The sequence below is a fragment of the Neoarius graeffei genome, chromosome 4, assembly GCF_027579695.1.
Source record: "Neoarius graeffei isolate fNeoGra1 chromosome 4, fNeoGra1.pri, whole genome shotgun sequence".
NCBI classification, from domain to species: Eukaryota; Metazoa; Chordata; class Actinopteri; order Siluriformes; family Ariidae; genus Neoarius; species Neoarius graeffei.
In genome coordinates, this window is record NC_083572.1 from 93013558 (window position 1) to 93040362 (window position 26805).

The window sequence follows — 26805 nt, forward strand, 5'->3', positions numbered from 1 at the left end:
GTTTGCATGTTCTCCCCGTGTCCGCGTGGGTTTCCTCCGGGTGCTCCGGTTTCCCCCACAGTCCAAAGACATGCAGGTTAGGTTAACTGGTGACTCTAAATTGACCGTAGGTGTGAATGTGAGTGTGAATGGTTGTCTGTGTCTATGTGTCAGCCCTGTGATGACCTGGCGACTTGTCCAGGGTGTACCCCGCCTTTCGCCCGTAGTCAGCTGGGATAGGCTCCAGCTTGCCTGCGACCCTGTAGAAGGATAAAGCGGCTAGAGATAATGAGATGAGATGAGATGAGAAGGCACTGGTGTTTTTTGAACAGTAATCCATACATGTAATCCATTCCCTCCTATGAAGAGCCTCTTCACGCTCTCGATGGCTCAGAAATCGAAAAAGTCACTGACTTCAAGTATTTGGATGGTACAGCACACGATACTGAAGTGAGGAAAGCACAAGCTTGGGGTGCTCCAAATGCACTCTCAAAAGGTGTAGGCATCCCCAATCCATACTGAGACCAAGGTTCACATCTTCAAACAGTCAGTTGAGACCATCCTCCTCCACAGGGCTGAATCATGGACTCTCACAAAGTCACTTGAGAAATCTCTTGACAGTACTTACACAAGAACGCTCAGGGTGGTAAAGAACGTGTCCTGGCGTGACCATTTGACCAACAGCCAACTCTATGGGAACTTACCAAGATTAACCACTATCATCAGGCAGCGTTGCCTTGCCCTCGCAGGCCATGTGATGCGACATACGGAACCTGCAACTTCTGTCCTCTTCTGGGAACCCGAAGAGAAATGAAGGATTGGTTGTCCCTGACTAACTCTGAAGGATGTCGTTAAAAAATGATTCTGGCCTTGATGGTGAGGAGCTTCTGGTGGCTATGAAGGCTTGGTGAAAGGATTTCATATTGTCACTGACTGTTGTCGGATGACAGCAAGTTAGTAAACTGCAAGCTGGCCTAGTGGTTAGTGTGTCCGCCTCTCAATCGTCAGTTCTACTCATGGTCGGGTCATACCAAAGACCATCATAAAAATGGTATCTACTGCCGTCTGGCAAGGCACGCTGCAATACAGATGTGAGTGGGGAATCAAACTCTCGCGGTTACCAGAGGACTAGCCCCCGACTGTAACCCTAGCTGTATAGGCGAGAGGCAGAGGGCTACGGAAACGGAGATCTGCACCACCCAATTGCATGGTGCAGGAAGGGCTTTAGACTTTTAGTAAGTAAGTGCTTGAAAAAAAAAATTGTAATAACTATAGCAAAGAAACTCTCTTCGATATAAAGATCGCACAGATACACATCTCACAGAATATCTATTTTAAAAAAATTACTAAAGCTAATTAAATGTAAAAGCTTAAATACTTTGTAATTGGTTTATTTATTTAGCGTGTTCAACATCTTCATCTTCGTCTTTCAATTTCTTTCTCACTGTTTTCTCCATTTGTAGAAGTTTCTCATAGAGTGCTGCTGACGTAGTTTCGTCAATATCCATCTGAAAATACACAATTTCCAAAAGTGCCAAATGTGAGAGTACAGCTAAAATATTTATCTTTCCATTTGACAAGTGCTCATATTTGTAAAGAAAAATATCCCCGTTGTAATGACACGTTCCTTTTCCCCTTCTCAGTATACTGTATTAGCAGATGTGATAATGTAGATGTGGGATCTGATACAGGACCCACAGTTCTGACCTTGCGAGTCTGTATGTAATTGTTTCCCAGTCCGGAGGTTAAGCTGTGGTATTTGACCATTGGATCCAGTGACTCCGGTTTCTGCTTGAACAGCCAAAACTGCAATACAAAGGGCACATGAATACTGAGCTTGATACAGAGACAGAAACTCAAAGAGCTTCACAAGTCAAACTACTGTACAGATAAAAGGTGTTTTTTTTTTTTTTTGGAGCGGTGGTGGTGATGGGAGAGAGGGAGGGAGGTCTTTGGCGGAGTGTACATACCAAAGCTTCGGCTCCGTTATAAGGCGCGAGAGTGAAAGTATTGGTGAAGATTCTTATCTGATCAGAAAAGAAGAATGAAAAAAGAAACAAAGCAGATATTATAGTATCAGGAGTAAAGACAACTGGTAACATGCTGTTATAGTAATCTAATATCCCATGCATTGAGAGGCTCCGGTTGAAATTATGGATTCTCTGAGGTGAGGGTCGCAGCCCTGAATAAAATACACTGTGTGCACAATTATTAGGCAGGTCGTATTCCTGAGGATTCATTTTATTGTTGAACAAATACAGTGATCTCAGTCAATCCAAATTGTTAATAAACCTAAAACCCGAATGTTTTAGGTTTATTAACACACTAATAATTGTGCACACTTATACATACGTTCCCCTGAGAAAAGGGGAATATGTATGTACAAGTGTGCACAATTATTAGGCAACATTTAGCGTGCAGAATTTTTATGCAACGAAATGAAAAGCTAAAATTTTCCCATCTCACTTGTTTATTTTAATTTTTAGACTAAGTGTAGGCAGCATGGTGGTGGAGTGGTTAGCGCTGTCGCCTCACAGCAAGAAGGTCCGGGTTCGAGTCCCGTGGCCGGCGAGGGCCTTTCTGTGTGGAGTTTGCATGTTCTCCCTGTGTCCGCGTGGGTTTCCTCCGGGTGCTCCGGTTTCCCCCACAGTCCAAAGACATGCAGGCTAGGTTAACTGGTGACTCTAAATTGACCCTAGGTGTGAATGTGGTTGTCTGTGTCTATGTGTCAGCCCTGTGATGACCTGGCGACTTGTCCAGGGTGTACCCCGCCTTTCGCCCGTAGTCAGCTGGGATAGGCTCCAGCTTGCCTGCGACCCTGTAGAACAGGATAAAGCGGCTAGAGATGATGAGATGAGACTAAGTGTAACAAATAAACAACTCAGAATTAACAAATAAACACTTTTGGCATTTCAGAAATATTCAGTGACCAATATAGCCACCCTTCTTTTCAATAACTGCCATGAGCCTTCCATCCATGGAGTCCGTTCGTTTTTTGATTTGTTGACGATCAACTTTTTGTGCAGCAGCAATCACGGCCTCTGAAATACCGTTCAGAGTGGGGTATTGTCTTCCGTCACTGTAAATCTCACGTTTAAGAAGGGCCCACAAGTTCTCAATAGAGTTTAAGTCAGGTGAGGAAGGGGGCCATGTCATTACTCGGTCAACTCTAAGGCCTTTGCTGGCTCGCCAAGCAGTGGAGTAAGCAGTGGAGTACTTGGATGCATGTGATGGTGCATTGTCCTGCATAAAAATCATGGTCTTCTTGAAATGATGCGGACTTCTTCCTGTACCACTGCTTGAAGAACATATCTTCTAGAAACTGGCAGTAGGTTTGTGAGTTGATTTTAACTCCATCTTCAACCCGAAATGGTCCAACTAGCTCATCCTTTATAACCATACCAGTACCCCTCCTCCACCTTGCTGGCGTCTGAGTTGAAGTGGTGCTGTTTGTCCATTAGTTATCCAGCCATGGGCTCATCCATCTGGACCATCAAGAGTCACTCTCATTTCACCCATCCATAAAACCTTGGAAAAATTTGTCTTCAGATATTTCTTGGCCCAATCTTGAGGTTTCAACTTGTGAGCCTTGTTTAGTGGTGGTCATGTTTCAGCCTTCCTTACCTTGGCCATGTCTCTGAGCACCGAACACCTTGTCCTTCTGGACCCTCCAGGTAGGCTGCAGTTCTGGAATATGGTGGTACTGGAGGATAATGGGTTCCTGGTAGCTTAATCCTGATCAAGTCTTTTGCGGTTAATTTGCGTCTTTTCTTCTCCACACATTTTTTGCGACCCTGTTGACTATTTATAACAAAACGTTTGGTTGTTCTGTGGTCACATTTCAATAGCTTATCTATTTCAAGAGTGCTGCATCCCTCTGATAGGCATTTTATAATTTGTGTCTTTCCAGTGTCTGTTAAATCACTTTTTTGGCCCATTTTGCTTGAGATAAAGCAGCTGCCTCATAATTATGCACAACTTAATATAAGATGTTAATGACTTTAGGCCACACCCTCCCTCATTACACAAATACTGTAAATACCACCTGAGAATACTTAAATCCAATTAGCATTCAAGTGTATATAGCTTGGGGTTGGAAAATATGCATAGAAATAATGGTAGAGTCAGAGTACTCACTTGCCTAATAATTGTGTACACAGTGTAGTACTCTGCCAGTCACTGAAGAGAATCCATAATTCCCGGAGCCTCTCAGTGCATGGTGTATTAGATTTACAGTTGTGGTCAGAAGTTTACATACAAGAAGTTTAATTGAATGTCATCTTGGATATGAATGTCATGGCAATATTTGGGCTTTCAGTAATTTCTTTGAACTGTTCTTTTTCTGTGGCAGAATGATTGTACAGCATACATCTTTAATTAAAAAAAAACCACTCGAAAACTTTGGTGCACAAGTTTTAATTTTCTTTGGGTTTTCTGAAATCAACACAGGGTCAAAATTATACATACCAGGTCAAAAATTTACATACGCTCACTTAGATTATTAATTCAGAGGTGCTGAAACTTCCAAAATGTCTCTTATCTTGCCAAGGCCGAGGTCTCTTAACTTCCTGTTAGTGATCATGATTTGACTACAACTCTCATTGGATTGACCAACACACAATGCAATGGGAAAGTCCAAAAAGCTCAGTGCAGATCTGAGAAAGAGGATCGCAGGTATACACAACTCTGGAATGTCTTTGGAGCCATTTCTAAACAACTGCAAATTCCAAGATCAGTTCAAACAATTATATCCAAGTTATTGTCAGGTGTAGTCACTTTGCCAAGCCACTCTGCTTCAAGAAAATGCAAACGGTCACCCTCAGCTGAAAGGAAATTGGTTTGGATGGTCAGGAACAACCTGGGAACCACCATGGCACAGCCCTGTCTACAGTTCAGATCACCATGGACTAAGAGGCTGTTATCCAAGAAATAACCCCCTGCTCCAAAATTGACACCTTCAAGCTTAACTAAAGTTTGAACCATTCCTAAATCAATGGTAGAACAATTTTATGTCACATGAGCCATCCTTGGCCAATCCCTGCATGGGAATATTTTGATAAGGGATATAATATAAAATAATCCACAACAGGATGGTGGGATGTGGCCTGATGCACCCGAAAGTGGATTATTTTACTATAACATCATTTCTCAAAGTGCTTTATTTCTCAGATACTAACATCATATTTAATTTTAGTTCAAGTTAGTTCCTGTTATCACTTACAGTACCAGTCAAAAGTCTGGACACACCTTCTATTTCAATGTTTTTTCTTTATTTTCATTAATTAAAAGTCACTTCATGTCTTAAAGTAATGATAGATGTCGTTTCTCTTTAGTTAGCTGAGCGGTTCTTGACATAATATGGATTACTACAGTTGTGGAATAGAGCTATTTACTGTATTTTTATTATTTTCTATTTACTGTTTGATCTTAAACTAATAACGCAAGAAATTAGCCAACTAATTAACTTTTGACGAGGCACACCTGTTAATTGAAAAGCGTTCCAGGTGACTACCTCATGAAGTTGGTTAAGATAATACCGATAGTATACAAAGCATCATCAAGGTAAACGCTGGATACTTTGAAGGTGCAAAAATATGAAATGTATTTTGTTTGTTTCTTGAACATTTTTGTTGACCACATAATTCCACATGTTCCATTTGTTATTTTATATAGTTTTGATGTCTTCAGTATTGTTCTACAATGCAGAAAATAGTCACAATATAGAAAAACCTATGAGTAGAGTATGGGGCGTACAAACTTTTGACGGGAACTGTATATTATAGAAATTAAAAAACGGCCATTTCACCAGCCTCTTTCTTTATCCCTCTCCTGAGGTAATAATCACAGCTTGTTATTTTACCAAGAAACTTGCCATGGTGAAGAACATACTAATTGTTAGAAAGCATGAACACTGGAGACTCCTTCCATAAATTTAACAAACGTCTCATTCAACATATCAGTGATTATATGTTTTACTTTATCAAAAACACTATTTACTATCCCTTTATTATTACCATTCGATAATGTAGATCGTCCACCATAAAAGTCCCTGAGAATGAGTCGTTGCTATAGAAAAAAAAAAAAAAAAAATATTCATCCCCCTTGGTGTTTGTCCTGTTTTATCGCATTATAAGCTGGAATTAAAATAGATTTTTGGAGAGTTAGCACCATTTGATTTACACAACATGCCTACCACTTTAAAGGTGCACATTGTTTTTTTAAGAGCCACCTTTTGCTGCAATTACAGCTGCAAGTCTTTTGGGATATGTCTCTATTAGCTTAGCACATCTAGCCACTTGGATTTTTGCCCATTCCTCAAGGTAAAACTGCTCCAACTCCTTCAAGTTAGATGGGTTGCGTTGGTGTACAGCAATTTTCAAGTTATGCCACAGAGTGGCAAAAGTATGTGAACCTCTAGGATTAGCAGTTAATTTGAAGGTGAAATTAGAGTCAGGTGTTTTCAATCAATGGGATGACAATCAGGTGTGAGTGGGCACCCTGTTTTATTTAAAGAACAGGGATCTATCAAAGTCTGATCTTCACAACACATGTTTGTGGAAGTGTATCATGACACGAACAAAGTAGATTTCTGAGGACCTCAGAAAAAGCGTTGTTGATGCTGATCAGGCTGGAAAAGGTTACAAAACCATCTCTAAAGAGTTTGGACTCCACTAATCCACAGTCAGACAGATTGTGTACAAATGGAGGAAATTCAAGACCGTTGTTACCCTCCCCAGGAGTGGTTGACCAACAAAGATCACTCTAAGAGCAAGGCAGGTAATAGTCGGCAAGGTCACAAAGGACCCCAGGGCCACTTCTAAGCAACTGAAGGCCTCTCTCACATTGGCTAATGTTAATGTTCATGAGTCCTCCATCAGGAGAACACTGAACAACAATGGTGTGCATGGCAGGGTTTCAAGGAGAAAGCCACTGCTCTCCAAAAAGAACATTGCTGCTCATCTGCAATTTGCTAAAGATCACATGGACAAGCCAGAAGGCTATTGGAAAAATGTTTTGTGGACGCATGAGACCAAAATAGACCTTTTTGGTTTAAATGAAACGCATTATATTTGGAGAAAGGAAAACACTGCATTCCAGCATAAGAACCTTATCTCATCTGTGAAACATGGTGGTGGTAGTATCATGGTTTGGGCCTGTTTTGCTGCATCTGGGCCAGGACGGCTTGCCATCATTGTTGGCACAATGAATTCTGAATTATACCAGCAAATTCTAAAGGAAAATGTCAGGACATCTGTCCATGAATTGAATCTGAAGAGAAGGTGGATCATGCAGCAAGACAATGACCCTAAGCACACAAGTTGTTCTACCAAAGAATGGTTAAAGAAGAATAAAGTTAATGTTTTGGAATGGCCAAGTCAAAATCCTGACCTTAATCCAATGGAAATGTTGTGGAAGCACCTGAAGCAAGCAGTTCATGTGAGGAAACCCACCAACATCCCAGAGTTGAAGCTGTTCTGTATGGAGGAATGGACTAAAATTCCTCCAAGCCGGTGTGCAGGACTGATCAACAGTTACCGGAAATGTTTAGTTGCAGTTATTGCTGCACAAGGGGGTCACACCAGATACTGAAAGCAAAGGTTCACATACTTTTGCCATGCACATATGTAATATTGGATAATTTTCCTCAATAAATAAATGACCAAGTATAACATTTTTGTCTCATTTGTTTAACTGGGTTCTCTTTATCTACTTTTAGGACTTGTGTGAAAATCTGATGATGTTTTAGGTCATATTTATGCAGAAATATAGAAAATTCTAAAGGATTCACAAACTTTCAAGCACCACTGTAGATGTGTGAAAACTTACCAGCCACATTATAGGCATGATAAGAGTCCAGAAGAAGGAGGGTAGGATGCCATATGTGAGGTTAGTCATTACCAGTCCAGGACAGATCACTGATGAGTACAGACCCTGGAGGACAGAATATCAGTATGTTAGATAGATGAAAGTGGTAGCAGATAGTCTCAGTGGTGACCGATGCTAGCAGGGGGAAGGGTGACAGTTTAAATCCTTGGGTTTCAGTCACGTGACTTTTCTTAGCGATTTCACTTCCAGTAAAACAGCTGGTGGTCAAGCGGCCGCCGTACTGCAAACAGCTAGCGATAACTTATCAGAGTACGCTCGTAACCTAGAAGCTGCTGCTCACTTTAGATATATTCAGAAGATTGCTATGTGCAATGGAATTGACCCCTACAGTCTGGGAAAGAAGGATTTGTCACACAATCTCAAAAACTACCCTTCAGTCGAGTTCCCCGACATCTCGAACTATCTGGTGTTGCAGACGTCCTTCTACACCGCAAAACAGATGAAAGCGTGGAAGAGTATGGAGGCTTACAACTTTTTGTATGTGGCTGGGTAAAGGACCTCGGGATCAAGTCCCTGCCGAATGAATCCTGTATTGTTTTTGCCCGTGTAAGTATGTTTTTTTTTTAAGCTTTGTGTTCACATCTTTACAATGAAGCGCTGCAAATTGAAGTGTAAACAAACAACAGTTGGCTTGATTCTCACTTGTGTTGGCTCTTATCTCTCAGCTAAATTGTTCACAAAGATCATCAGAAACCCCTTTAAAGACCTGGATCTTAGTTAAACAAGATGGAGAAGTGATCACGGCACATTGTAACTGTATGGCTGGGTAAGAATTTTGTCACAACCTTCATGCATATGAACTTTGTGAGGAGTGAGGAGTAAACAAACAGCTGGGGACTTTAGCGCTTTGTGACTAAAAAAAAAGTCCCGTAAAATAACGACACATAGCAAGAAAAGTCCTTGGAAAACACTAAGGACATGGCTGAGAGGGAGATACAAACCTTTCACCATGTGAAACTCGAGCATGCTTCAACTCGGCTCCCTTCGATTTCAGTGAGAGGTTCAAAAGCCACCTTTCTCAACGTCTTTTTGTGAAATCCTGTGTTCGTTCACCCCTTTTTATTAGTTCACGAGGAACCCTGAAGAAACTTTTATCAGTTTCACAGTTTGATTGATTTGAACAACCTAAAACAACTTAAGGCATTTTTCATGCAAGCAATGCACCTTCTTTGTATAAATGCTTTGTCAACTAAACTTTGGTAGACCACCAGCTAAAGTTTTGAATAACTAATGAGGCGGATGTGATGTCACGTGAAACCCAGCAATCCCAGCTGACTTCAGGCGAGAGGCAGGGTACACCCTGGGCAGATCACCAGTCTGTCACAGAGACGAACAACCAACCATTCACACTCACATTCACACCTATGGGCAATTTAGAATTGCCAGTTGACCTCATCTGCATGTCTTTGTGGGAGGAAACTGGAGCACCTAAAGGAAACCCGCACAGGCATGAGGACAACGTGCAAACTCCACACAGATTGGGGTGTAGACTGGGGCCTCCACAAAGGCCCCAGTTGGCCATAAGGTTTGAACCCGGAACCTTCTTGCTGTGAGGTAACAGTGCTAACCATTGCACCACCGCGCCAACCCAGCACAGGAGCAAAACAAAAAATATCAATACTTACAATGTTGCTGTAGGAGCTCAGCCTACTACTGAGCTACTGAGATGTTTAACTCCAGGAATGACGCGGTCAGATATCCCCAGGAATGGCCTGGTTGACGCAGCGTCTTAGCTTCAGAAAAGCCTGACTTTTTTAAATAATATGGGTCAAAACCATGAATATCTATCTTCTCTTTGTATCAAATTTTCACTCGATCGTTCAAATCATGGTAATACTGAGAAAATTCAGCATTGTTTACAGACACGCTTTCAGTGGCTGCCGTCCTAGTTGCTTTGTATATCCACCATCATGGCGGACGCTCGTGATGTAGCACATTTTGATCACGTTTTTGCAAGTCATCTATACACCCAAGGAACACCTTTACAAATACACAGTGACACCTTGTGTACAAGGAGGGCATTACATTTGGCTGTAACAACATATTTGGCTGCTACAGCTGCTTTAACACATGCCATGTGGAATTATTAAAAATTGAGTCTGATGTCTTTAGCCGAAATGCATGTACATTTTTAGCTTTAACTGTTCATGCAACATGATTTACAAAATAACACTGGAACTTCTAGAGAATGCAATGTAATGTCTCTATCTCACTTGTATCTACAACCCCGATTCCAAAAAAGTTGGGACAAAGTACAAATTGTAAATAAAAATGGAATGCAATAATTTACAAATCTCAAAAACTGATATTGTATTCACAATAAAACATAGACAACATATCAGATGTCGAAAGTGAGACATTTTGAAATTTCATGCCAAATATTGGCTCATTTGAAATTTCATGACAGCAACACATCTCAAAAAAGTTGGGACAGGGGCAATAAGAGGCTGGAAAAGTTAAAAGGTACAAAAAAGGAACAGCTGGAGGACCAAATTGCAACTCATTAGGTCAATTGGCAATAGGTCATTAACATGACTGGGTATAAAAAGAGCATCTTGGAGTGGCAGCGGCTCTCAGAAGTAAAGATGGGAAGAGGATCACCAATCCCCCTAATTCTGCGCCAACAAATAGTGGAGCAATATCAGAAAGGAGTTCGACAGTGTAAAATTGCAGAGTTTGAACATATCATCTACAGTGCATAATATTATCAAAAGATTCAGAGAATCTGGAAGAATCTCTGTGCGTAAGGGTCAAGGCCGGAAAACCATACTGGGTACCCATGATCTTCGGGCCCTTAGACGGCACTGCATCACATACAGGCATGCTTCTGTATTGGAAATCACAAAATGGGCTCAGGAATATTTCCAGAGAACATTATCTGTGAACACAATTCACCGTGCCATCCGCCGTTGCCAGCTAAAACTCTATAGTTCAAAGAAGAAGCCGTATCTAAACATGATCCAGAAGCGCAGACGTCTTCTCTGGGCCAAGGCTCATTTAAAATGGACTGTGGCAAAGTGGAAAACTGTTCTGTGGTCAGACGAATCAAAATTTGAAGTTCTTTATGGAAATCAGGGACGCCGTGTCATTCGGACTAAAGAGGAGAAGGACGACCCAAGTTGTTATCAGCGCTCAGTTCAGAAGCCTGCATCTCTGATGGTATGGGGTTGCATTAGTGCGTGTGGCATGGGCAGCTTACACATCTGGAAAGACACCATCAATCCTGAAAGGTATATCCAGGTTCTAGAGCAACATATACTCCCATCCAGACGACGTCTCTTTCAGGGAAGACCTTCCATTTTCCAACATGACAATGCCAAACCACATACTGCATCAATTACAGCATCATGGCTGCGTAGAGGAAGGGTCTGGGTACTGAACTGGCCAGCCTGCAGTCCAGATCTTTCACCCATAGAAAACATTTGGCGCATCATAAAATGGAAGATACGACAAAAAAGACCTAAGACAGTTGAGCAACTAGAATCCTACATTAGACAAGAATGGGTTAACATTCCTATCCCTAAACTTGAGCAACTTGTCTCCTCAGTCCCCAGACGTTTACAGACTGTTGTAAAGAGAAAAGGGGATGTCTCACAGTGGTAAACATGGCCTTGTCCCAACTTTTTTGAGATGTGTTGTTGTCATGAAATTTAAAATCACCTAATTTTTCTCTTTAAATGATACATTTTCTCAGTTTAAACATTTGATATGTCATCTATGTTCTATTCTGAATAAAATATGGAATTTGGAAACTTCCACATCATTACATTCCGTTTTTATTTACAATTTGTACTTTGTCCCAACTTTTTTGGAATCGGGGTTGTATAATATTTTTAACAATCTGATTATTGCGTTATATAGAATCAGAGTTTTCCTCGTTAACAGATTATTGAAATGAACATAAATATGTGATTTATTCCAAATCTAAATTGTTTTTTTTTTCCTGCAGTCATGTTTTTATATATGCGCACACACTCACGTCTTACGTCTAAATGCAGTCTGGGAATTGTAAAATTGAAAAAAAAAAAAAAAGACAACATCCAGGGTGAAATGAATCAAGAATTGCTTAAAGGAGAACTGAAGTCATTTTTAAACTTGCTTTATTTCTTAACTAACGTGTTATTCAATTACGTTTTCGGTTTTAGTAATCTTATATCATGACTCATATCGGCAACTAATTGCAATTAAATATTATACTTATCGGCCTATTCGGTTTTTAGCCATATTGAATGTAGTTCGTTTGGTCCATGGCAGGCGTCGTTTATCCACGCGACCTTCACGAGACTTGTGCGAGACTTTGAAATGTGAAGTGTCAGCCAGGTGTCAGTGCCGCCATTTTGAAAACTGTTTTCCAAACAAAATATTGCACAAAAATGAGTTTAAATGACGATTATTGCCTACTTTTTTCAAACTTTCCTGATTGCTATCAAAAAACAAAGAAAACTTCCGGCTTGATTACATCAGCATTCAAAAGAGGGCGCACGCGTCTTTTGACAACGTTGGCAGATGTTGCTCACTTTGATTTCCGCTGTACGTTTTACTTCTGTCCTACGATGTCTTGCACAGGTCTCAACGAATCTCGCTTATGGCCGTTGCTTTGACATATGGACTGATATATTACAACCCCAATTCCAAAAAAGTTGGGACGCTGTGTAAACTGTAAATAAAGGCAGAATGCTAATGATAATGTACAAATCATGGAAATGCTATATTTAATTGAAAATAGTACAAAGACAACATATCATATATTGAAACTGAGAAATTTTTATTGTTTTTTGAGAAATGTATGTTCATTCTGAATTTGATGTCAGCAACATCTTTCAGAAAAGTTGGGACGGGGCGCGTTTACCGCTGTGTTGCATCATCTCTACTGTTAACAACACTCTGTAAACGTTTGGGGAACTGAGGAGACCAGCTGCTGTAGTTTTGAAAGAGAAATGTTGTCCCATTCTTGCCTAATATACAATTTCAGATGCTCAACAGTTTGGGATCTCCTTTGTCGTATTTTGCGCTTCATAATGCGCCAAATGTTTTAAAAGGGAGACAGGTCTGGACTGCAGCAGGCCAGTTTAGCACCCGGACTCTTTTTCTACGGAGCCATGCAGTTTTAATATGTGCAGAAAGCGGTTTGGCGTTGTCTTGCTGAAAGAAGGAAGGCCTTCCCTGAAAAAGATTTTGTCTGGATGGCAGCATATTGCTCTGAAACGTGTATATATCATTCAGCATTAATGATGCCTTCCCAGATGTACAAGCTACCCAGGTCATGTGCACTAATGCCCCTTCATACCATCACAGATGCTGGCTTTTGAGCTGTGCACTGATAACAAGCTGGATGGTCCCTCTCCTCTTTAGCCTGGAGGACGTGGTGTCCATGATTTCTAAAAAGAATTTCTACTTTTGATTCATTAGACAGTTTTCCACTTTGCTTCAGTCCATCGTAAAAGAGCTCAGGCCCAGAGAAGGGGGTGGGGTTTCTGGATATTGTTTATATCTGGTTTTAACTTGCATTTGTGGATGCAGTAATGAAGTGTTTTTACAGATTATGGTTTTCTGAAGTGTTCCTGAGCCCATACAGTGATTTTCACTACAGACACGTGTCTGCTTTTAATGCAGTGTCACCTGAGGGCCTGAAGATCACAGGCATCCAATGTCAGTTTTCAGCCTTGTCTCTTGCATACAGAGATTTCTCCAGATTCTCTGAATCTTTTAATGATATTATGTACCATAGATGATGTGATCCCCAAATTCTTTGCAGTTTTACATCGAGGAACGTTATTCTTAAATTGTTGCCCTGTTTGCCCACGCAGTCTTTCAAAGAGCGGTGAACCCCTCTCCATCTTTACTTCTGAGAGACTCCGCCTCTCTGGGATGCTCTTTTTATACCCAATCATCTTACTGACCTGTTGCCAAATTAACCAAATTAGTTTTTTAGCATTACACAACTTTTTCAGTCTTTTGTTGCCCCTGTCCCAACTTTTCTGAAACATGTTGCTGACATCAAATTCAAAATGAGCAGAAATTTTCCGAAAAACAAAATTTCTCAGTTCCAACGTGATACGTTGTCTTTGTACTATTTTCAATGAAATGTAGGGTTTCCATGATTTGCAAATCTTCACATTCTGTTTTTATTTAGATTTTACACCGTGTCCCAACTTTTTTGGAATTGGGGTTGTACATCGCATATTTCAGACACCCAGAACTTGCTATAGCAGTGACAAAATAGCTATCAAAAATACATTCTTAAATTTAATAAAATGAGATATAAATGTTTGATAATGAAAAATTTGCCTTCAGTTCTCCTTTAAAGTTCCTTAATAGGTTGTGAGTCACGGATCTTCATTCACCTGGCTGTTATAGTGTCGGTTCAGGGCCAGGCTCAGGAGGTCAGATGCGTATTTCGAGGAACTGTACGGTTCCGCGCCTTCTTTGTGCTGAAGGTCATCAAGACTGAAAGCTGAACGGCATGCGTTGCTGGACGAGGTCCAGATGACCTGAGAGCTGTGGCCTGGTTGGCATAACAGGGGCTCCAATTCCCGAACCTACAATGAGAGATATGTAGAATTAGTGTTTTTGCACTTCAATACACATTCACAAGTAAAAACTGGCCTTATCAGGAACCAATGGTGCTTGGGTTTCTATTATAGGTTATTTTCCACTGTACAAGTGATTTTATAGAGATGATCCCCATAAGTGATTTGAGAAGATCTCTCAGATGGTTGGGACATGTGATCAGGATGCCAGATAATCGTCTCCACAAGAAAGTACTGTTCAGCGAACTCGCAGAAGGCACCCAATCAACTGGTGTTCCAGACAACCTGAAAAGAGCCTTTAAAATCATGCAATATTGACCCACGCCAACTGGAAGACCGGCTAACTTGGCGACAGACCGTCAAACAAAGGGTTCTGAAACTACAGAATGTGAGACGTGACAGGAGAGATGGCGAGACACCAACAGCGCCAAGATCCCACCAGCAATGTGGACACACCCCACAGCTGCAACATCTGCCAGAGGTCCTTCCAAACTAGAACAGGACTGCTGAATCATACCAGAGCAGACGAGAGACGAGATGAGAGAGAAGTCACCGCAGAGCCGATGGATTTTATCACTACTAAGTTTAATGTGAAACTTATTTATGTGCAACTCTGATGGGCCAATATATCAAAACCATATTTGCTCTGCAAGGACACAAGTATATACAGCACTGTGCAAAAATCTTGGCACCCTTTTTTTTCCATACAAACTTTGTTATAGATTTCGCTTTTATGACTTCGATATTATCGAGTCGGTACAAAAACATTTTAGGTTCCAAACGTTCTTTGTTTTCCAGCGCAAAATTAAATGTTACAGAAAAAAAAATGTTTGTATCTGAGCAGCATATTACACAAGAGACCACTTTTCAGATTAAAAAAGAAAACATAATGAAGGCTACTGGGTTTTGGTGCAAAATTACATTACATTACATTACATTACAGGCATTTAGCAGACGCTCCTATCCAGAGCAACAAACAACAAGGGGGTGCGTGACACAGTGCTCCTGGAGCAGGGAGGGTTAAGGGCCTTGCTTGAGTCCCTAACAGTGGTAGCTTGTCAGTGGACATGTGTCCATCATCTGTCTACCTATCTATCCTCCAAACGCATGGACATAAACAGTGACTTATTGAAGCTGACATTTGTTCATATATTTTCATTCAGGACCCTTTGACTTATTTTTATAGTTATTGATTATCATAGAGGTTTAAGCATGGAGGAGAGGTCTCATAAATAAATAAACAAGTGTTGCCAGGCAAAACAAACCTCACCCGATAGCACTTATGATGAATATGAAGGAAGATATCACAAAAAAAAAATAAAAGTACCCTATGGGTACATGTGGCTACTGCTTATAAATAAAATAGTTTTCTGATCCCATGTCCATACAGTAAATATAGCATATATATTTACTCTATGACTCAGTAGCAACAAAAATGAAGCGTAATCCAAAAATGAACAATCACAGAAGTAAAATATACCAAGTGTCTGTACTTTATATTATTCGACTCTTATCTCTTACCTCTGAACCGAGGCTGACATACACACGCTGTCGCCATGACCCAAACTCTTATTTCCCGGAAATGGCCCGGTGCTAGAGCTCAGTGGAACACACTTTCCATCCGTAATGAGCATAAACATGTCTGAAAGCGATTTCTTTAGTCTAGTCTATTTATTTTGAATGGTGAACCGAATTGTATGCACTCACTGGCCATTTTAATCGGAACACGTGTATGCACATGCACAGTGCGCGATCGTAACACTTACATTCTGACAGCATGATGACGTCGTGGCTAGTGCCTCTATATGAGGCAGTAGACACAACAAAAAAAGATTCTGACCTTTTTGGTGACCTTGACCGGATGACCCTCAAAATGTTGGAGGTTCTATTTGAGACCAATGCCCATCTATCCTGAAAGTTTCATGAAGATTGATCCAGCCGTTTCCCCGTAATATCGTTTACAAAAAAACAAAGAAACAAAAAAACCCAACCAAAAACAATACCTCGCCTCGCTTACTCCATAGCAAACGAGATAGATAGATAGATAGATAGATAGATAGATAGATAGATAGATAGATAGATAGATAGATAGATAGATAGATAGATAGATAGACAGATAGACAGATAGATAGATAGGAGTGAAATATAAAATGGTAGTCATTTTAAAAAGTTAGTAAATACTGCCAACTGACCAAGTTTTTATCTTGTTAGATATTCATTAGGATATAAAATTGATATTAATTCATAATATATTAACTATTATTATTATTATTATTATTATTATGTAATATATTCATCTTCTGTATTGATTTTATTCAGTGGATCCAGAGTCAATCCTGGGAACAATGATATACAGTACTGTGCAAAAGTCTTAGCCCCCCTATGGTTTTTTTTCCATACAAACTTTGTTATAGATTTCTATTTTATGACTACTACATTATCGAGTCAGTAAAAAACATTTCAGAGTTCTAAATCTCATCTCATTATCTCTAGCTGCTTTCTCCTGTTCCACAGGGTCGCAGGCAAGCTGGAGCCTATCCCAGCTGACTACGGGTGAAAGGCGGGGTACACCCTGGACAAGTCGCCAGGTCATCACAGGGCTGACACACAGACAACCATTCACACTCACGGTCAATTTAGAGTCACCAGTTAACCTAACCTGCATGTCTTTGGACTGTGGGGGAAACCGGAGCACCCGGAGGAAACCCACGCGGACACGGGGAGAACATGCAAACTCCGCACAGAAAGGCCCTCGCCGGCCACGGGGCTCAAACCCGGACCTTCTTGCTATGAGGCGACAGCACTAACCACTACACCACCGTGCCACCAGAGTTCCAAATGTTTGTTCATTTTCCAGCACAAAATTAAATGTCACAGAAAAAAAAAAAAAGTTTCTATCTGAGCAGCATCTACATAAGTAGTAAATTTGTTTGTCTATCTTAAGCTAATGTCACCATTTCTCAGTGGATTTTTACCAAATTTGGCAAGTAGGTACAGGAGATAGCCACAATTTGGCAGAACTCAGAAATTCCATATTTGGGCCCCAGGGGGGCCCCGGTGGGCCCCTGGGTGGTGGCTGTTTGGATTTTTGTTTGTCCTGGGTTAACATCACCAGTTCTCGACGGAAATTTGACAGTGAAGTCTGGGGGCAACCCAGAATTTTGCAAAAACCCGGGCAACATCCAGGTAACCTGCTAGTATTCCATAAGAGAGCACTTTTCAGATGAAAAAAGAAAACATAATGAAGGCAGCTGGGTTTTGGTGCAAAATGAAGAAGCGAGTGTGACAGTCAAAGTGTCCAGAAGAACTGTAGCTGGTTCTGTAAGATGCTCAGTAAAACCTACAGCTCATTTCCGCATAAAACTGCACTCACTGTACCTCAGACTATTTTTTTTTTAAAGCAAAGGGTCGTCTCACACCAAATACTGACTTTGTTTTGTTTATCATGGCTTACTGCTGTTTGTAGTATTTAATTTCAAGCCATTTTTGGTCTAGAGCATTTCTTTACATGTGTCTAATTCTTTAGCACAGTACTGTATATGAGAAGAAAAGAAACGACAGAAACATAAACCCTCGTGGTCATTGTGAATTCCTACCGTAGCAGAAAACCGACACGTCTGTCCTGCAGGCTGACTCGCTCAATCTACTGCAACTTTAATGCTCACCTGATCCACAGTATCTTCATCACCGTGGAGAGAAAAGCAGCTCTGGACGTCTGCCTCAATCATATTGATCAGTTTGTTAAGAAGAGGAAAGCACCGAATAATAATAATAATAATAATAATAAAAATTGCTAACAATTATTTCATGATCGTACCTGTGTGAAGTGTTGTATGAAAGCCGCAATAAAACCGACATGAATAAAATGTTCATTTTCACTGTTTGAGAAAACTGTGATAAAATGTCATCTGTTGAAGATGACTCACCAGTAAGAAGTGACCGAACAGATTGGTAGCAAACACTTGCTGTAGACCATCAGAAGTGACGGTGTCTTTCTGCGTCAGTAGTCCTTCTCCCGTCGAAAACATGTGAATTGCTTTACTGTGAGTAAATCACAATCATAAAATAATTCGGCTGGTATTAAACACATAAAACTACAGTTCTCGAATGCACTGGATGCCTGGATAAAACATTATAAACATCATGTGTTGTTATTAATGTGTTCTTTCAGCGTTCTAATTCCAGCTGTTGAATTACTGAACCTGTTTCATCAGCACATGTTAATTAATCTTCTATAAAAGCAACACTCATACATTATCGTTTCTATTAATTAACTATTAATAGGGTTTTTAAAAAGTGCTGTTATATGACAAATTGTAGATTTATTCATTTGTGGCATGAGATGTTTATGTCAAGTTTAAGGAAGGCGTCTCCAGTGTCAGCACTTTGTGACAGGAAGTTTTCCACGACTGAAAAGTCTTTACACTTTCTGGTTTTCGGTAGCGTGCTTCCCCCCCCCGTGGTATAAGACGAATTGGGGGGGGGACACCACCTTTGACGTGCTGTTATTGGAAAATAATCAATTTTGGTAACAAGCATAATCTGGAGAAAATAAACAAGAGTAACTGCACTTCAGGTCACCCTGCATCACACCACCCTGTTATCTTCCTATAGCCCCAATTCCAAAAACAATAAAAAATAAAAAATTGGGACGCTGTGTAAAACAAATAAAATAAAAACTCTGAAATAAAATGGGAAAATTTGCAAATTATGTAAACCCTATATTTCACTGAAAATGGTACAAAGACAACCGAGAAATGTTATTGTTTTTTGAAAAAAAAAAAAATGCTCATTTTGAATTTGGTGTCTGCAACGTTTCAGAAAAGTTGGGACAGGGGCAACAAAAGACTGAAAAAGTTGTGTAATGCAAAAAAACCCAAAAACTAATTTGGTTAATTGGTAACAGGTCAATAACATGATTGGGTATAAAAAGAGCCTCCCAGAGAGGCGGAGTCTCTCAGAAGTAAAGATGGGGCGGGGTTCACCGCTCTATGAAAGACTGCGTGGGCAAACAGTGCAACAATTTAAGAATAACAACATTCCTCAATGTAAAATTGCAAATAATTTGGGGATCGCATCATCTATGGTACATATCATTAAAAGATTCAGAGAATCTGGAGAAATCTCTGCATGCAAGAGACAAGGCTTAATTTCCCTGAGGGAACCCTACCAATGGGATCAATAAAGTTTTATCTAATCTAATCTAAAAACCAAAGATGATGTGATCCCCAAATTCTTTGCACTTTTACATTGAGGAATGTTATTCTTAAATTCAGGGATGAGAGTGGGTGGTCATCAAAAAAAGCAGAAAACAAGATAAAGGTATGCGAGGGCGCCGAAGGATCCCCCCCCCCAGAAAAATTTTGAAAAATAAGGCCTTACAAACCACTTTTCCTGCAATCTGAGCTGTAGTAGATAAAAAATATATATCTGTTGTCTTTTTTTATATATATTTACATGAAAATATGTTTCAAATCAATAGGAGTATTGTTTGAATTCAAAATAAAATCACATTCTACATTCAAGGGTATGGTTATAATTCATGATCAACAAAAATGACAAACTAAATTCACATTAAACTTAAAGTTCTATTAATGATCAAAATGTATTAAATAAAGTTTCTTAGGGTGACTGACCTTTTCTCCCCATGTCCTCATTAGTTGCATATGATTTCTTCAAAAAGTCTTTTGAAATATTTAAGTTTTGAAAACTGTCAGCATTAATTCAGATTTACTGACTATCATATGCATGTTCAATGTATTAAATCAAACGAATGCTAAGTTTATGGGATAATGTCTATGTACACTTTATACAATTATTTATAGTTCACAATCACTTCTCATTTGATCATTTCGATGACTTCTTCAGCTTTTTGGCCAAAGACAAAAGCTCGTCAGTCCTCTCTTTTGTAAGAACGGTTATGATTGGCCATCATGCTCTCGCCATCGATGTTTTGGCCAATTACATTGTAGATAACACGTATTCTACCGCGAGACTTAGCGAGACTAAAGATGGCGAAAATGTAAACATGTAACATCATCGTAGGAATGAATTACGCTTGAGTGAGTATCACGAAGGAACATACCCCAACCCCCCTCAATAAATGAAAAAAAATCTCAACGGATTTGGCATAATATAAAAAGGTCGATTTTTACTCAGAAAAAGCGGAAATCCGCCGAAAAGCGGAAAACTCTCATCCCTGTAAATTGTTGCACTGTTTGCCCACGCAGTCTTTCACAGAGCGGTGAACCCCTCTCCATCTTTACTTCTGAGAGACTCCGCCTCTCTGGGATGCTCTTTTTATACCCAATCATGTTACTGACCTGTTGCCAAGTAACCAAGTTATTATTTTTTTTTTTTGCATTACACAACTTTTTCAGTCTTTTGTTGTCCCTATTCCAACTTTTTTTTTGCAACGTGTTGCTGACATCAAATTCAAAATGAGCATATATTTTTCAGAAAACAATAACATTGCTCAGTTCAAACATTTGATATGTTGTCTTTGTACTATTTTCAATAAAATATAGGGTTTCCATGATTTGCGAAATTATCGCATTCTGTTTTTATTTCCAGTTTATACAGCGTCCCAACTTTTTTGGAATCGGGGTTATACAATCGCTGCCTGAAGAGATTTATTCTTTGCATATTAGAATCTTTTAATGCAGACTGCAGTCGTATTGTACAGCGACATAATCACAGCATGCTGTTTTTCTTCTCTATTGCAATGATGAACATGTAGAGAGAAAAGTGTGCAGGAACTGTACCCAGAAAACAAGCCTTTATAGAGGGTCCTGGAATCCACCTGTGGACTGGGCATGATCCCAGCGTTAAGGTAGAGGTAGTCAAGCCTGCTGTATCTGTTCCAAAAGAATGAACAGAATCAATTCAACAATTCAATTTATCTGACCTTTGGAATGCGAGTGTGGACTGAATGGGTACTACACGATTACTACTTTTACCTCCGTCTTATCTCCTGAGCAGCTCTGAGGATGGAGCGCATGCTGCCCACGTCCAGCCGAACGAGCGAAACATGAGCTTTAGGGTGAGAGACGAGCAAGAACTGACGGGCCGCCACGGCCCTCTGCTCATTCCTACAGGCCAGACACAGCTGCAGCTGAGCATTGTCGCTCAGGAGGCGCTGACACAGGGCCAGGCCTATCCCACTACACACACACACACACACAGTGTGCATTACATGTTGAGCAGTTTTACAAGAAATTTATGTGGATGAGATTATTAGAGGGGCGGCACGGTGGTGTAGTGATTAGCGCTGTTGCCTCACAGCAAGAAGGTCCGGGTTCGAGCCCCGTGGCCGGCGAGGGCCTTTCTGTGTGGAGTTCACATGTTCTCCCCGTGTCCGCATGGGTTTCCTCCGGGTGCTCCGGTTTCCCCCACAGTCCAAAGACATGCAGGTTAGGTTAATTGGTGACTCTAAATTGACCGTAGGTGTGAATGTGAGTGTGAATGGTTGTCTGTGTCTATGTGTCAGCCCTGTGATGACCTGGCGACTTGTCCAGGGTGTACCCCGCCTTTCGCCCATAGTCAGTTGGGATAGGCTCCAGCTTGCCTGCGACCCTGTAGAACAGGATAAAGCGGCTAGAGATAATGAGACAAGATGAGACACTCTCTCTCTCTCACACACACACAGAGTTCATTACATGTTGAGCAGTTTTACAAGAAATTTATGTGAATGAGATTATTAGAGAGCAACTCTCTCTCTCTCTCTCTCTCTCTCACACACACACACACACACACACACACACACACCTTTCTTCCAATAATGTTTAATATAACAAATATTAAAATGCAGTTCATCCTCTTCAAAAACTGTTATAGTGCTTTTGTTTGCTTATTTTTTAAGAAATACATTTTTACAGGTTCTTATGGATATTATAATTATGTAAAAATACAAAATATACGTACACTTATGTGCAAAATAATAGCAGCATGTTTAAAACAACTGAGAAAAAGCTCAATCCTCATAATAGCACTGGGAGCACTGCATATTCAATTCCAAATGAAAGCGTGAACAAAATATCAATTTTAAACTGAAAATGAAGAAAAAAAAGAATAATAGGCTGTTCAAAAAAAAAAAAAAACAACGTGTCTGCATTTTCATTTACGAACTTGAATATTTACAGTATAAACTGAAATTTGTTTACAGATTTAGCTTTTCTGTTAATCACTGAACTAATATTTAGTTGCATAACCTTTATTTCTGATAACTGCTTTACATCTGTGTGGCATGGAGTCAACCAACATTGGACACCTGCGAAGAGATATTCCAGCCCGAGCTGACTGGACTACATTCCACAGTTCTTCTGCATTCTTGGGTTTTGAATCAAAAATGTCATTTTTGATGTCACTCCACAAATTCTCAATTGGATCGAGGTCTGTAGATTGGGCTGGCCACTTCATAACATCAGTCTTGTTGGTCTGGAACCAGGATGTTGCCCACTTGCTGGTGTGTTTGGGGTCGTTGTCCTGCTGAAACACCCATTTCAAGGGCATTTCTTCTTCAGCAGAAGGCAACATGACCTCTTCCAGTATTTTGATATATTCAAACTGGTCCATGGTGCCTGGTATGCGATAAATGGGCCCGACTCCAAACTATAAGAAACATCGCCAAACCATTATGCTTACACCTCCATGTTTTACAGTCTTCACAGTGTACTGTGGCTTGAATTCAGTGTTTATGGGTCGTCTCACAAACTGTCTGTGGCCTTTAGACCCAATTAGAACAATCTTGCTCTCATCTGTCCATAGAATGTTGCGCCATTTCTCTTTAGGCCAGTCAATGTGTTCTTTGGCAAACTGTAACCGTTTCAACACGTCTTTTTTTTTTTCAGCAATGGTACTTTACGAGGATTTCTTGCAAATAGAAATAGGCGTCTTCTGATAGTTGCAGTACTCACAGGTAACTGAAGCTCTTCTTTGATTTCCTTGGAGCTGATCATTGGATGCTTCTTTGCCATTCTTGTTATTCTATGATCTACGCAGACGGTAGTATTTCTTTACCTACCATGTGTTTCGGGTTTTGTTTGCCATTTTAAAGCATTTGAGATCATTTTAGCTGAGCAGCCAATTATTTTCTGCACTTCTTTACATGTTTCTCCTCTCCAATCAACTTCTTGATCAAAGTTCTTTCTCCTTCGGTACAATGTCTGGAACGACCCATTTTACTCACTGAGCAAGGGCTAAAACCAGCAGGCACAACATTTACTGCCCTCCTTCTTTAAATAAGGGTCATAATTGACACCTGTTTCTTCACAGAATGAATGACCTCACTAACTGAACACCACACTGCTATTAATTTGAACATGCTGCTATTAATTTGAACACACCCCTTTCATTAAATGAGTCAATTACACCCAATTAGCAGAGTGCATGTCATGACTGTTGATTTCCCATTACTCGGCTACACCTATTTTTTCCCCATGTTGTATTATCTTTTCTGCCAAAATCAGTAATTAAACACATTAGTGATGTTAGATTGCTATTATTTTGCACATACTCATGACTGCAGACCTGTACATTACACTAGCACCATCATCAAGTTTGCAGATGACACCACAGTGATAGGCCTCATCAAGGACAACGATGAGTCAGCCTACAGAGAGGAGGTGGACCGCCTAGCTGTGTGGTGCAGTGAGAACAACCTGCTGCTCAACACCAGTAAAACCAAGGAGCTCATTGTGGACTTCAGGAGGAACGCTGACACACACACAACCATCCACATCAACGGTGCAGCAGTGCAGCGTGTGACCAGCTTCAAATTCCTGGGGATCCACATCTCGCAGGACCTCACCTGGACAACCAACTGCTCCAACTTGGTCAAGAAGGCTCACCAGCATCTCTTTTTCTTGAGGACTCTGAAGAAAAACCACCTCTCTTCAGACATCCTGGTGAACTTCTACCGTTGTACCATTGAGAGCATCCTAACCAACTGTATTACAGTGTGGTATGGGAACTGCTCTGTCTCGGACTGGAAGGCACTGCAGAGGGTGGTGAAGATCGCCCAGCGTGTCGTGGGAGCCTCGCTTCCTCCTATTGAGGACGTCTACAGGAAGCGATGTCTTAGGAGAGCCATAAACATCATCAAAGACTCCTGCCATCCAGCACACAAACTGTTCACTCTCCTGCCCTCTGGAAGGCGCTACAGGAGCCTTCGAACCAAAACCACCAGGTTCAGGAACAGGTTTTTTTCCTTCAGCTGTCACTGCTGAACTCTACCCCCCCCCCCCCCCCCCACGGTCCCCCACCTCCACACACACACACACCAAGGAGCTGGTCATTGACTTTGGGAGGTCCAGACCAAGGTCATGACCAGTTCTGATCGAGGGAGTCGAGGTGGAGGTTCTAGATTCCTACAAGTACCTCGGGCTGTGGCTGGACAGCAAGCTGGACTGGACTTGCAACACCAACCACCTGCACAGGAAGGGACAGAGCAGGCTGTACTTCCTGAGAAGGCTGCAGTCCTTTAACATCTGCAGGAAACTCCTGTGGATGTTCTATCAGTCTGTGGTTGCCAGTGTCCTGTTTTGCACCGTGGTGTGCTGGGGGGGCAACACATCCAAGAAGGACAAACTGATCAGGCGGGCCGGCTCTGTGGTCAGCATGAAGCTGGACTCTCTGGTGATGGTGGCAGAGAAGAGGACTATGGACAAACTACTGAGCATCATGGACGATGCCAGTCACCCTCTGCACACCGTCATCAGCAACCAGAGGAGCCTGTTCAGTGACAGAATGCTCCTTCCCAAGTGCAGGACTGAGACTGACTATTCATCACAGCTATATCGTAGGTAGGAACAGGATGCAACTTGTCTCTTGGACACTTTCACAGTCTCATCTCATTATCTCTAGCCGCTTTATCCTGTCCTACAGGGTCGCAGGCAAGCTGGAGCCTATCCCAGCTGACTACGGGCGAAAGGCGGGGTACACCCTGGACAAGTCGCCAGGTCATCACAGGGCTGACACATAGACACAGACAACCATTCACACTCACATTCACACCTACGGTCAATTTAGAGTCACCAGTTAGCCTAACCTGCATGTCTTTGGACTGTGAGGGAAACCGGAGCACCCGGAGGAAACCCACGCGGACAACATGCAAACTTCGCACAGAAAGGCCCTCGCCAGCCACGGGGCTCAAACCTGGACCTTCTTGCTGTGAGGCGACAGCGCTAACCACTACACCACCGTGCCACCCCCTGTTTATTCATATCGTGTTTTGTATATACTGCAAATATCTATGTATCATACCATTGCACTACAGTTCATTCATATTGCACATTTTGAACATACTGTAAATATCGATCATATCATTATACCATTCCATACCCTGTAATTCCTCATCTCATCTCATTATCTCTAGCCGCTTTATCCTTCTACAGGGTCGCAGGCAAGCTGGAGCCTATCCCAGCTGACTACGGGCGAAAGGCGGGGTACACCCTGGACAAGTCGCCAGGTCATCACAGGGCTGACACATAGACACAGACAACCATTCACACTCACAATCACACCTACGGTCAATTTAGAGTCACCTGTGGGGGAAACCGGAGGAAACCCACGCGGACACGGGGAGAACATGCAAACTCCACACAGAAAGGCCCTCGCCGGCCCCGGGGCTCGAACCCAGGACCTTCTTGCTGTGAGGCGACAGCGCTAACCACTACACCACCGTGCCACCCCCCTGTAATTCCTGTACATTTATATTTATGTATATTACACTTATGTTATTTACTGCTATGCACTTCTGGTTAGATGCAATCTGCATTTCATTTCCTTGTACCTGAGACACGTGCAATGACAAAGTTTAATCTAATCTAATCACTGTACTAAATCATATGTTTATTTAGGTCATGTTTATGTACAGTGATTAGATTAGACATGACCTAAATAAACATATGATTTAGCTCTTTAATAATAATGGGGGAAACCCACACAGACACTGGGAGAACATGCAAACTCCACACAGAAAGGCCCTGGCCAGCTGCTGGGCTCGAACCCACAACCTTCTTGCTATGAAGCAACAGTACTAACCACTACACCACCCTTGACTATTATCACTAATTTTTTATTTTCTCACTAATTTAAAATATTTAAATGCACTTTACTAAATCACTAATTTAATGAGTAGTGTAAACTTTTATAATGTGTTATTTACCTGTTTGCTCCAGTCACCAGAACTACTTTCCCCATTACAGCCATTCAACACTGAACCTCTGCACTCCACCGCTGGTTTGTCCTGCCGGGATCCGCCCCGCCCCTATGGTGTGATTGGATGTCATAACGGCATCAACCAATAAACTGTGTGCTTACTCTGACGTAACTAGGCTATTGACCAATGGCGTTGAGGCTGCAGTCAGCCCAGGAGAGTGCTCGAGCTGTTATTTGATAGCAGTGTTGA

The 26805-nt window shown here is 41.2% G+C and overlaps 1 protein-coding gene across 1 annotated transcript; it reads right to left on the reverse strand.

The window, feature by feature from the left end:
* Positions 1-203: 203 nt before the first annotated feature.
* Positions 204-26637, reverse strand: hsd17b7 (hydroxysteroid (17-beta) dehydrogenase 7). The gene is made up of 9 exons (XM_060920025.1): positions 26563-26637; positions 21356-21559; positions 21161-21253; positions 18323-18437; positions 14211-14405; positions 7807-7911; positions 1950-2006; positions 1687-1785; positions 204-1487 (listed from the first exon to the last, which is right to left on the reverse strand). Exons 1-9 carry the CDS (start codon positions 26604-26606, stop codon positions 1374-1376), a joined length of 1026 nt encoding a protein of 341 aa, XP_060776008.1. The 5' UTR covers positions 26607-26637; the 3' UTR covers positions 204-1373.
* Between the last annotated feature and the right edge of the window lie 168 nt (positions 26638-26805).

Coding starts and splice junctions, on each gene's coding strand:
- hsd17b7 (XM_060920025.1), bottom strand. CDS start 26,606: ATGGCTGTAATGGGGAAAGTAGTTCTGGTGACTGGAGCAAACAG. Junction 21,254..21,355: donor GCTCAGGAGATAAGACGGAG/GTAAAAGTAGTA, acceptor CTTTTGGAACAG/ATACAGCAGGCTTGACTACC. Junction 7,912..14,210: donor ACCGACACTATAACAGCCAG/GTGAATGAAGAT, acceptor TCTGTCCTCCAG/GGTCTGTACTCATCAGTGAT.